General features: G+C 40.6%; 1 protein-coding gene across 1 annotated transcript; it reads right to left on the bottom strand.

Annotated features, from left to right (window-relative positions):
- Positions 1 to 9323, bottom strand: LOC122131551 (TOG array regulator of axonemal microtubules protein 1-like). The gene is made up of 10 exons (XM_042706233.1): positions 9224 to 9323; positions 8278 to 8376; positions 7549 to 7594; positions 6969 to 7074; positions 6494 to 6729; positions 6073 to 6231; positions 5535 to 5660; positions 946 to 1048; positions 507 to 755; positions 1 to 9 (listed from the first exon to the last, which is right to left on the bottom strand). Exons 1-10 carry the CDS (start codon positions 9321 to 9323, stop codon positions 1 to 3), a joined length of 1233 nt encoding a protein of 410 aa, XP_042562167.1.
- Between the last annotated feature and the right edge of the window lie 3458 nt (positions 9324 to 12781).

The following is a 12781-nucleotide window of genomic DNA, read 5'->3' on the forward strand; positions in this document are numbered from 1 at the left end:
TTACATTTTCTGTTAGGGAAAGAGGAGCATGAGAGTTACACACCTGTACTCCTGCTCTTGAGTCTGGCATGGCTCTTGTTTTTATCCTACATAGATACAGAGTGCAATGAAACCACATGAGCAGATCAGCTTTCATACATACACTATAGTTTCAGAGCTAATGGCAGCAAGGATCCAATGCATTCTGTCACATTTTTCACAGTAAATTACATATACAAGCATGAATGCATACATATGTCTATTTGTGCATGAAAATTCAACTGCATGACAGAAAGATACACATTATTTTATTTGGTAAAACAGACCTCCAGACATAATGAACAATGAGGACAACCAGAACAGCAGCATCCAAGGCAGCCAGCACACATCCTACTATTGCAATCAGGTTAAATCCAGTGTCATCTGCCAAAAGAGAAACAGCATGAAAAGACTTTTTCCAAAAGGGAAAGAATGGGTAACTGTTCCCCCATAAACTTAACAATAACCAGGAAGCCCACCATCTTTACCAGGAAGCCCACCCTGTTTACCAGGAAGCCCACCCTCTTTACCAGGAAGACCACTATCTTTACTGGGAAGACCACTATCTTTACCGGGAAGCCCTTTTGGGCCTGTTTTGCCAGGAGGTCCAGGACGACCAGGTAGTCCACGAGGTCCAGGTTCGCCAGGACAACCAGGTTCACCAGGAGGTCCAGGACAACCAGGTAGTCCACGAGGTCCAGGTTCGCCAGGAGGCCCAGGACATCCATTGGTTTCCACTGGGACCAGATCACAAACTGAAACACAATCGCACCTACCGTACCCTATGAATATACACCCACACACATAAACACACACACTCAGATTGCAATCCACATGCAGTAACACGCAATACATACTTTGTTCACATGCCGTAAACACAAACACACATCAATACATGTATAACATTGAAACACACAGTGAGGACACATTAGGCCTTTTCCAGCCAAAGTCATCCTCCATGTCCAACACAATGAGTCTAGAATGTGCAGTGTGGATTGCGTACCATCTCTTAACTGTGTTATAGAGGAAACTGAGGGTGTAGCACACCTATTAAAGTTGACATTACAGCTACATGAATCCCTCAGCAACAAACACAAGCATTAACATTGAACAAAAATCTAAATCCAACACGCCCAGTTTTGGTCCTACGTTTCATGAACTGCAATTTCTCCATGCTCCCAGAAATTGTATTTCTCTCAAATTCTGTTCCCAAATTCATGTCTGTAGCCATAGTCAATACACAATATGGCAATACATTGACTTAATACAATCTTTGAGATTTTTACATAATTTTTTTTTTGTTCAGTACAAACAGTATAGACATCTGACTATTGACTGGATCTGTGTAGATCAAGCGTGTTTCTATGGTGCTTGGAGTCTATGGTGCTTGGAATCTATGGTCTTTTGTCTTAATTGGTATACCTGTGCACAGCAGCAATATGACTACAACGATTCCAGTCACTTTCATGGTTAGAGAAGATCTGTAAAAAACGACACGCATAACATATCAAGATGGATTGTGTGTTTTTATGTCAAATGTTTTCTATAGAAGGTTGATTTATACCTTGATATCCAGCCAGTCAGGAATTCATTTGAGACAGTTTTTAATTCTGTGACTCATTAACTTCCAAAATATCAGTTCCAATCATACAGACAGTTGAAAAATAAACATTTTCTTTAAGACTCACCACTGTAAAAGGCACCTTGACGCTTCACAAGCTGAAGAGAAACAAACTATAACTATAAATATGTGTCTGGCGTTCAAGTGTCCCCAGACATCATTTCCTTCCCATTTTGACAGGGGATCCCCGATTCAAAGAAGCAGATCATTAGACAACAACCTCCTCACACACCAACCAATTCCTAGACTTCATTTAAAAGGAAATGTTAAACACACACACACACACACACACACACACACACACACACACAAACTCTGACATCACACAACAGTAGATTCAATGCCAGATTTTATCTTTGTTAATAAACCATCCCTCAACACACATTTTCAACAAAAAAAAAATCAATTTAGTACAAGATGGTTTGGTATTTGGTACTGGTTTAAGGTATTATAGTTAACTAATTTATGGTGAGGGTTACCCATGAATCTAAATGTATGCCTGTTTACAGTGAAAAACTGGTTTATCTTGTTTTTTGGTTCAACTTCACACATATTGAGTACTGTAACAAAAAACTAAACAAAAAACAGGAAGTTGGATTGCACAATTAGGCGGTCATGATGCCAGTCAGGTTCTCAAGTTTGATTATGACTGATACTCAGACCAGTCTTTATATGGTAGTGAACACTGTCAATGGTTGGCAGAGTTTAGTGAGTCACTCATGTCACAACACATGCCCAAGTCTATGCATAGAGTCTTATATTTCTGCTGGGCACCAGTTAGATACATGCAAACATCATAAGTCACAGAATTGGCAAGTGATTTGGAATTGGCAAACTTATTCAGGTGGAAATATATATATATATACACACGGTGTATTTCAAGTCAAGTCATACAGTATATGTGATGGAAATCTAGACAATCTGGCCAATACAGTGTATGCATAAGACGTCTTAAACATGCAAATTAATAAAACCAACGTAGTACTTTTACAGTCATATAAAATATACTGAGACACTCAGGGAAATCTGCAAATTTTGTCATGAGATTTGACCGTCACGCCTTCCTTTCAATCAGTGTGTGATTGTGCGTGTGTGTATGTATGCAAATGTAGTATAATGTAATATACAAGAGCATACATACATGTTTTTTCAACCTAAACACCAGGTTGAGGCTGTTAACCATCAAACACTTCATACTTCACCCAAAAGTGATTCGTGCAGCCACGACTACAGCAAATGCTCTCACCCAGCAAGACTACAGTGGCACTCAATATAGAATGAAGTAAAAAAAAAAAACATCTTGAAGCACTGAAGAATGCATATATTACGTGTTGCCGTATCCACTATTTTTGCATAAAGTAGTGTTACATTACAGAAAAAAAGAAAATGTATGACACCTTAACATTACATATTGTAATGCAAGACAAATAAATGAGTGAATGAGTAAGATCCACTTCAGGACCCTGGCTAGAGACCTCGCCAAACATGCTTTGAACAGCAATGAAAACCATAGTTTGTCAAACACAAGACCTATCCCCTCCATAATTTGATAAAACAAACTTAGTAGTTTGTCTGTGTTTCAGAAGTTTATTAACTTCACTTCCTTGAGTCATTGTTATTCCTGCCCCAAAGAAGTGACAATGCTAACAAGGGCTCATGATTACATCATTTTTTTTTAAACTCTCAATCAGGGTATTAAATGGGTAAACAGTGCCATAATGATACTTCACATTCTTTTTTGGGGGGATTTTTGCCTTTAATCAGATAGGACAGTGAAGGTTTGGACAGGAAATGAGATGGAGAGAAGAGGTGGGGAGTGGGCCCAGGGAAATGCGAGTCCGATTCAAACCCGTGTCCTAGTGGGCGTTCAAGCCCGTAGATGGTCAGGGCTGCTGCTCGTGCCAGAGTGCCCCCCGATACCTCACATTCTTACTTACATATACATCCACACACATACTGTACATGACACATGAATAGAAAAGAGCCTAAGAGGAGCCTAATCATGCAGGGACAGGGACTTAAAGGCACAGTCCATGACTCTGGCTCAATTTTAGAGCTCAACAGCTAATCAAATTACACCCCTCTCCTCCATACTCCTGAGTGTGCAATTGGCTGGAATTGTTTGTGGCTTTGCTGAGCCACAATGTTTGCTTCCTATTTACTGAGACAGGACTGTGCACAAACATCAGTTCCTTTTAGCTCACAGAGGCTAGAGGGCCATGAGAATCACACGCTCTACCTTTAAGCAATGGACACACTGCGCTTGATACAGTGTATGTATTATGGTAGGTAAGAACAAAACAACCCTGTGAGCAATGTTGTACTGTGACAATGGCCATGTATGTTTTTAAAGAAATACATTGATTAATACTACTTTTATGCACGCTGATAGCACATACTGTATATATATATATACACAGTATATAAATCGGTACTCTGTAATGTAGAGTTCATTGTTACAAAGTGTATTGTCATTAGAGACACAAACACATTGTTTATATTTATTTTGTTTGTGAAAAAGGAGAGTTATCAAAGATATAGAAAAGGAAAAGGCAAATGAAAAGAAATATATATTGGTATTTGTAGAAGGTGGAATCACAGAATTGTTGGTCGGTCATGGCATTGGCTAAATGTGTGAATTGTGAACACACTGAGGTCGGGTCTGGAATTAATCTCCAACTAAAGTATTACTATTACTACCAGCATAGAACTGACAAATGGATATTCACGAGTTCACGCTCATAATTTGCCTATGAAGAGAAGTGAGCAGAAAGCCTGTTTGGCGATGTCAGGACTGGTGAGGCCAGATAAAGGTGGCGAACTCAGAAGCAGACTCAGGAACAGATGGAAGATTTAGGTGTTCTTTTGATATTACAGGTACTTGTGGCAGTATTAGTACTTAATTGATAATCAAACTGTTTATGGTTAAATGTTTTTTAATTTTGTTGCTACATACACTGAATAATTATGCTATCAGCTCAGAGTCACTGATGAGACCACTAGGGGGCGCTTCTGCATAGAGAGTAAGGTCCCAGTGTGAAGATTTATCAACTGATTAAATAACTAATTTGATTTATCAACTAATATCTTTTTATTAGATATTTTATCATTTTAAGTACATTAGCTGTCTTGAGAGAAAGGAAGATCTCTTTGAACTGCTATGGTGCTTGGTTTCAGGCCTAAAGGATGACCCTGTCTGTGTGTACTGGAATGTGGGTGCTTGGCTCTTATTTTACTTTACTATTATTTTACCTTTTTTACTATTTATTATTTTATTATTTAACAGATTTTTAACATATTGTTGTCATTTTTGTTGTTCGGCAAAAGACAGTTTTATGCAAGTATACATTGGGACTCATGTAATATTTATTGCAATAAAAAGATCATTTATAAGCAATGGCGTGCACTCTTTGTGTCACCAGTGAGGTCAGGGTGAAAGAGTGGGAGCGTTTGTGATTTGTTTTCAGAGCGATCCCGTCGTAGAGAAGCTGAGCGCATTCTTCGTGCTGGTTGGCCTTGTCTTCCTGACCCTAGCCGTGTTGACCTTTGCCCTCTTCAACAGTTCCAGTTCAACACCCGGAGGACCAACGGGACGCGGCTGAACCTCTCTATTCTGCCTGTTGCTGGCTCATGCCTCTGAAAGAGCAATGCTATATACTGCTGCCAGTGTTGAATGAATATGTTGTGTCTACAGAGATGTGGGTTTGGATTCACTTCAATTCAAATGTCTGCAAACAAACAAACAAACAAACAAACAAAAACATATAACCAAGATATTTTCTCCAGTATGTTTTCAGGTTAAACAGTAATAAGTAGAGATTGTTCATTTTTTCACACAGATGGCTGAATGTAAAAGTATTACAGTTTGTGGTATCCACTGACATATCAAACCTACCTGCACTGGCCTTTGTTAATAATGTTCTTGATGGTGATGTGGTCTCTCTGTGGGACAAACCTCTCCACCATCTTGATGAGGTTGGGGTGGGAGGCCAGAAAGGCCAGAGTATTATGGGCATGGGTCCTGTTTCAGACACAAGGCACATCATCCCCCTTTCATTTACCATGAGGACATCAACAGCCACTCATTTAGAATTAGAACATTAAAACTCATTAATTTATAATGAGACCATTAACACTCACTCATTTAGAGTTAGGACATTAACACTCATATGGAGATATCAAGTATATGGAGAAAAATGTATGCACTGTGCAGAACATATATTTTCAGAACATTTCATCCACTAATTCTTCCAAAAAAATGTAACAGTGGTAAAGACAAACCTATACACTGACAGATACGTAATTCCATTCAGTATAGCTGTATGACAGGAGATTAGGTTGGGATTCCTCATAATAGATAATGTATATCATTATATTTTTTATTCAAAGAGCTGATTGGTTTGTTATTTAGAAAAAGGAAGTCATGCTCTCACCTGACTTCCAGTGCACAATCAACGGCCAGGCAGCTGATCGAATGGATGAAGCGGTCAGTCAGTTTGTTTTTGCCAGACAGGAGATGGGACGACCCCATGACCTCTGCCAGTCTCCCCAGGTGCAGAGCAGTGCTCTTCCTCGCGGCTGTATTACGGTGCCTGAAAAGCAGAGAACCAATTAAACAAAACAAGAGAAACATGGAGACAGAGGTTGGATAAGACAGAGAACCACAGAACAAGGTGAGACAGAGAAACGGGTGAGACAGACATCCAGAGAGACAGGTAAGATAAAAAAACTCTTGAGACTGAGAACCAGTAAATAAGGAGGGAAGCTGGAGAGAAGGGTTAACAGTGAACAAGGGGAAAAAGAGCCCCAGGGGTGACGGATGAACCTAATTGTATGTATATCTCTACTTCTCACCTGACTCCTGTGTTGATGAGAGCGTTCATACTGCGTGAGGGCGTTACATTGACCACCATGTACCCCAGCGCCAGCTCCACATCATCCCTGATGAAGCCGCTGGCCTCTCCTGCCTTCTGCAGCAGTGCCCGGGTGGTGCCCTCTGCCTCCGCATCCATGCCCAGCCCCAGATGAGCGTACAGGTGGGCCAGGGTCACTATGGCAGTGCGGGACACCATGGAGCGCAGGTTCTTTACCTTGGTGGGATGAAGGATGAAAGCGCAATGAATATAAGTTAGTTACAACTCTGTTCTCATGCTGTTCACAAAGCTGAATGAGTCATAGCCTACTATTGTTATTCATTGTAGTGGCATTGGGAAGTTTGAACTCATTAAACCCTAAAGAGCATCATTAAGTGCACACAGTTTCTCCTGTCTGAAACAGAGTAATATGCAGCATGCGGGTCTAGCATGTTTTCCAGCAGGGAGCGTCTCACCTCTTGAGTGACAGCCAGACACAGGTCATGCAGTCTGGGAAGCAGCAGCTCAGCATGGTGCTGAGACAGAGACCTGATGGAGGTCAAGGCCTCGATCTTCTTCTCCCTGCAGCGACACCAACATCAGTCAACTCAGAGGTACTTTGGGATGAAGAGGCTTGGGTAGTCTATTTACAGCTAAGCTCCAAAATGTAAAGGCCAGTACTCATTAAAGATAACTGTTTAAGCATAGCCTAGCCTATCTTAGCTAAAGACTTACAATTCAACCAAGGTAAATATGTTAGAGTAGTCTGAAGTAGCTCATCTTCGCGAAAGGCCCACCATCAAAAGTAAAGGGTTAAGAAAGCCTAGCCTACCAACACACACCACTCGCCCAAGGTAAACGTGTTACCATAGCTTCTCTTAATGAAACAACATTCTTCAATATAAATATGAAAGCATAATCAATCTAATCTTTGTTAAAAAAAACACCATTTGCCCAAAGCAAATACGTTAGTGTAGCTTATCTTAGCTAAAAACCCATAGTTGATCTAAAGTAAATATGCTAGCCTAGCCTATCTTGTCTTAGCTAAACTCCTACCAGTCATCTTCGCTGAGCAACCTGAAGGCCTGCAGGAGGGCCTGCTCTGGGCAGGGCCAGGGGGGGTAGTTTGGCAGCTCTGGGAGCTCCTTGGCCTTCCTGGCTCTGCCTCGCCTGCCTCTTCACCCTCTACACTTTCATCTTCACCTCCTTCAGCTTCCCTTGCTCCCTTATTCCTCCCTGACAGGGCCTCAACTCGGACTTTTGCTCTGGAGGTCAAAGGTTACATTTGTCTGTCTGACGTCTGTCTACACTGCCTTGACAGACTGTGTTGTTTTTAAACTGTCCTGATGTTTAGTTTATGTAGGCTGAAAATATGTTTCCATATTTAATATCAAAAACAGTCAAAATGTTTATTCCCTATTTAGTAAATCTCTGATGTGTTTATTATTCTGGCCTGTCAGTGTGTAGATCCGTTTCATGGGTTATGACCAACTACTCACCTTCCACAGCAGCAGCTATACTGAGTGATGCTGTCTTCTTGAGCGGGGCAGTCTACTGCGGAACTGTCCGCAATTGATTGTCTGTGGGGGGGAGTGGGGACAGGCGGGAGGGCGAGGTCGTGGAAGAGGCGGGGTCCTAAGCAAGGGCAGAGTTTGCCGCTCCAACGGGGTCCTGCTGGCCTTGATCTTCTCTGCCTCCTCTGACCAACGCAGTTGCTTGGTTGGGGAAAATGGGGGCAGCACCTCCTGCTGGCCAGATGCCACACTGGCCATGAAGGCTTCTCACGCGGCGCACAAGTGTGCTGCAAGGCATCATGGGAGTTGCGGTCTGGTGGGGGCACGGGCAGGAAGATGAGGATGGAGAGGGAAGCAGCTGATGCTGAGACTGCAAGATGAGAAGGGAACATGTCATCAAACCTGATTCCGCCTACGCCCTGTAACAGTCACACACAACCCACCTCCTACCAGAGTACAGCAGTACAGTACAACTTCCTTAAAGAGTAAAAATATACTTAATAGGCAGCCTCACTATAAGTGCATGAGTAATCTAGGTTTACTAATCTTTAAATTACACAGTAACATTATTTCATAAGATTTGTGGTTGGTCTTTATGGTAATCACTGAGAATTATGATTAAAAACCACATTGGACTAAAGCTATAACCATGTGTAACCTAGAAACCACATTCCAAAGGTCATTATCAAACCCTCACACAAACGTGACTTTGACCTTGACTTTTTTCAACTTTGATACTGGAAAAGGTCACTTTGTGGAGGTATTACAACAACTACCTTTAACAGTTTCACTGCCCCAGTATGTAGTTTCTTCTACATAGACATACATTCATCAGTAACGGTGTGAACCATACATCATTGTTCTATGGGTACCATAACACCGAAAATTGTGATGACAGCCAGATTGGGCCAAAGTGTAACCGATGGTAACCATAAACCTGACACCATAGACATATATACATCTATGGCCTGCCACAGGAAGTCCATCATCAAGCCATACTTGAACTTGACCTTTACCCTTTCAACTTTGACATGGAAAAAGGGTCAGTTAATAGGGGCCAAGTGCATTATTAGAATGATTATTTCTATTATTCTTCTATTCTATCAGTCTAATAATTCCTTATAGGCCCCAGGAAACATGGTAAATTATTTAAGTTTATCCAAAAATGTGTACAACTACCACTAGATTTTCCAGGGAACTCACACATGCCGAGGTACAGGTCTGGGTCTGTGTCAGGAGCTGCTGCATCATACTTCTCATCTCCTTCTTTTCAGCGTGGAGTTCATCCAGCTGCTTTTTAAGGCTTTGGAAATTCATATCTCAAAATTTCCAATTGCCAGAAAGGAATAAAACGCTGAAATAAAACGTCCTGAAATTAAAATACAAAATAATATCAAATTAAGATGTAAATGTAAAAAAATATCAAAACTATCTAATGAAAAGCAAGTGTGTGTGTGTGTCCTAACTAAGAAGTTGCAACAAGTGATGTGAAATAGAATTTTCGTCAAGGTGACATGAGCGCTACTCTGACCTCACCATTATGACGTAAACTGGGATCCTTTGACGTCTGTTGCTTGAACGGACCATTCTAAAACTTGTTCAGGTGCAAGAGAAACTAAATACGTGGAAATGAAGGTCGGAATTATAAATAAACTAACCAATGTCGATCAAAAGCTAGGCTATTCTAAATCAATTGTGTCATACCTCACCTTACATTTTAAAACCTTATAACCGGTAGTTCAGAACGTTATACTTAATCTTGGTTTGAGTTCAGTTATTTATTCTCTTTATACGAAGTAATATTTATTTATTTTATGTTATTTTTTTCACGTGAAATCAAACACAGAAAAGTATGCGTCCACCTATTATATTATTTATTATCTTCAATACAAAACATTGTACGTATATATCCACGAAAACCAAATATTTACTTTCCCCTTGACAGCTGTAGGCTACTTTGACTGTTATAAACCTCTATACCACTGGCTCTAGCAACCAGCCATGAGAAGAATTCATCATTCCAGACCAGTGGCGTCGTTAGGTCTGATCACTGTGCTTATAACCGAAATATTGTAAGCAGAGACCCGACTATTTTCGCCCTGAAAACAGACCGACTGTGCAGCAGAGTGGAACTTGACCTTGCAGCGTCCGAAGGAGGGGGGAGTAATGAAGCGCTGCACAGTGCACAAAGAAGCTCCATAGACATTTATACTTATGTATATATGTCTATGCATGTCACGTCTGCGCTGACATCCGCTCCAGCCACGCCCCCTTCAGCACGCTCGCACTCCCTCAGCTGCACCTCATGTCAGCTCATTAGTCACGTTTGCACTCCCAGCTGCACATCATTTACTTCTCGTAATTACAAATCACACACACCTGTTACTTCATATACTCCTCACTTCCCTGTCTGATCTCGTCAATACATGGACTAGGTTTCTGCCCAAGACCGCCAGTGTCCACCAGTTCGGGGGGGGGGGGTAATCGAGTTAGAAGACGTGTGCAAAGCTCCAATTAAAAAAAAACTAACCAATCTAGCCTTCTTGGCTATTTAAAGACGCAAACTCAAGGTCAATCATTGAGCGTGGGTGGGTACATATGCAGACAATGTATCAAGTTGGTTTGGTGCCAAAAAAACGTTTACTGAGGACTATGCAGCAACCCAAGCTAGATAGAAAGTCTGTCAAGTTTAGGTCTCTCTCTCAGTTCAATTAATTTCAAATAGACTTGCTTTTTTGACATGACCATAATGAACAGAATTGCCAAAGCAAACTTAAGGAACAACACACATACATAAAGGCTATATAGAGACCAAAAAGAATACAAAATTGTTTTCTCTTTTGTCACTTATGTGATCCTAATATCTAGGTAGATATAGTTCCTCAACTTACCAATGCCAGTCTCCTAAAAAACAAAAAAAACAATCCCCAGGCAAACTTGACTTAGCCCCTGATCTTTTCAATAGCTGGAAATGCCCCAGGCCCAGATCAAGGCCAAAGCAGCCCCATAGCCAGTTGTCCTCTTGGGTACCATCTATGTTAGGATCAGTATGTGCACCTAAGTGTTTTCATTTAACGCACAGATAATTAATTGTATTTGCATCTGATTATTTGTCATGTGACTTCTTATTTCAAGATAATGTTAAAACAGTTAAAAGGGCATAGAAAAATAAAAGCTTAAGAACATACTGAATAAATAATGGAGAAAGTCCATAAAGTAGAATAAAACAGTACATCAAATAGAATACAAACATTGAGAAAGTAGTTTGTTTACCGCTTTCAGAACACGGAATAGAGAACCAAAGAGCAATAGCCCCAATAGTATACATAATGAATTCCGTAATAGAACCCGATAGCCGCTTTCAGACAAAGGCCCAAAACAGAGCCTAGCCTTATACTAGAGTCTTACAATAGCCCCCCCCAAACTTTTTGGAACACCAAATAGAGAACCATCGGGCAATAGCGCCCATTTTCAGAGAAAGGCCCAGGATACAGTTTAGCCTGACAATAGAGCCTTAATAAAGGTCAGGTATAGAGTCCAGTAATAGAGCATGATAGAGCTGTTTTTAGAGAAAGGCCTGAGATACAGCTTAGACCAAGAATAGTCTAAATAGAGGCCTGGTAGTAGGTCTTAACTGTAAACCCGAGATGTCACTTCCCTGTTGGGAAAGACTAGAGGTCGACTTCCAGAATTAAAGTGCATCATAACAGTTAAATAAATAAATAGTAAAGTGCATTCGGTCAGTTAACAAAAAGGATCTGCTAGAGTTGGGGCAACTTTGATGTCATCAGGAAGTTGGTTCCAGATCTGAGCAGCATAGAAGCTAAAGGCTGCTTCGCCGTGTTTAATTCTGACAGTGGGTATTACTACTAATAGATATTTCTCCTGTGATCTGAGAGGCCTGGCAGGTGTGTACAGCTGAAATATATCTGGGAGGTAGTTTGTTCAAGTGGCGACTCCTAGAGGATGCCAAGGGAAGCCAGGCCACCTCCGAATTTAATGATTGATACATGACAATCTCCATAACAATAACAACATGTGAAATACATTTTAATGAAACATCTCAGATCCAGAACGTATAATTACATGATGACCCATTCAAGTTTTAAGATTTACAACAAAAAAAAAAAAAACGTTTTAAAAACTTGTAAACAGGATTGATACCAAAAAATTATTTTCTTGAAGGTGTCAGGGAGTGAGGTTTACTCACTGCACAGCCCTGTCTCCTCTGGCTACCATAACACTAGCACACACACTCTCTCACAGTGGACATACATATCTTCACATTGATTGTTTTAAAAAAATACTCAATGCACAACACTAACTTGCATTGAAACCTGCAGAGTAGACTTTCATATACGACAGATCGCAAGACTGAAACAAACTATTTGGGAACAAAAAATATATATTTTATAATGCCAGATAATGTATTCATATATATATGAATTACAATTTATATTATATTTGAATATTACAATTTATAATTTCTTGTAAATACAGGGCATGTCTTGTTTTGATGGACAGCTCTGATAACCTGATGGTAATTCTGGTCTGCTGTTTCACGGGCCTGTCAGGGTTTGATGACTGCACTGTAGATCACGTCAATCTCAGCCCAGTAAATGCAACAGCATGCAGTACTTACTGTTACACCTGTAGTATGAGGAATAAGGGTTGGATTGTGATTGAAACCAGCAATATTTCCAGTGTGATATGTGAGAGTTGACTGCATTGCTGCAATTTGGCTACTGAGCATTAAGGCAGCTAGCATGTCAACA

Source organism: Clupea harengus, unplaced genomic scaffold (genome assembly GCF_900700415.2).
Source record: "Clupea harengus unplaced genomic scaffold, Ch_v2.0.2, whole genome shotgun sequence".
NCBI classification, from domain to species: domain Eukaryota; kingdom Metazoa; phylum Chordata; class Actinopteri; order Clupeiformes; family Clupeidae; genus Clupea; species Clupea harengus.

Bases quoted from the DNA above. Each gene is read 5' to 3' on its own strand.
- LOC122131551 (XM_042706233.1), bottom strand. From the start codon at position 9,323: ATGAATTTCCAAAGCCTTAAAAAGCAGCTGGATGAACTCCACGCTGAA. The intron at 8,377-9,223 runs GTACCTCGGCAT...CTCATCTTGCAG, and splicing joins CCTGACACAGACCCAGACCT to TCTCAGCATCAGCTGCTTCC. The intron at 6,730-6,968 runs GTGAGACGCTCC...CATCCCACCAAG, and splicing joins GTCTGGCTGTCACTCAAGAG to GTAAAGAACCTGCGCTCCAT.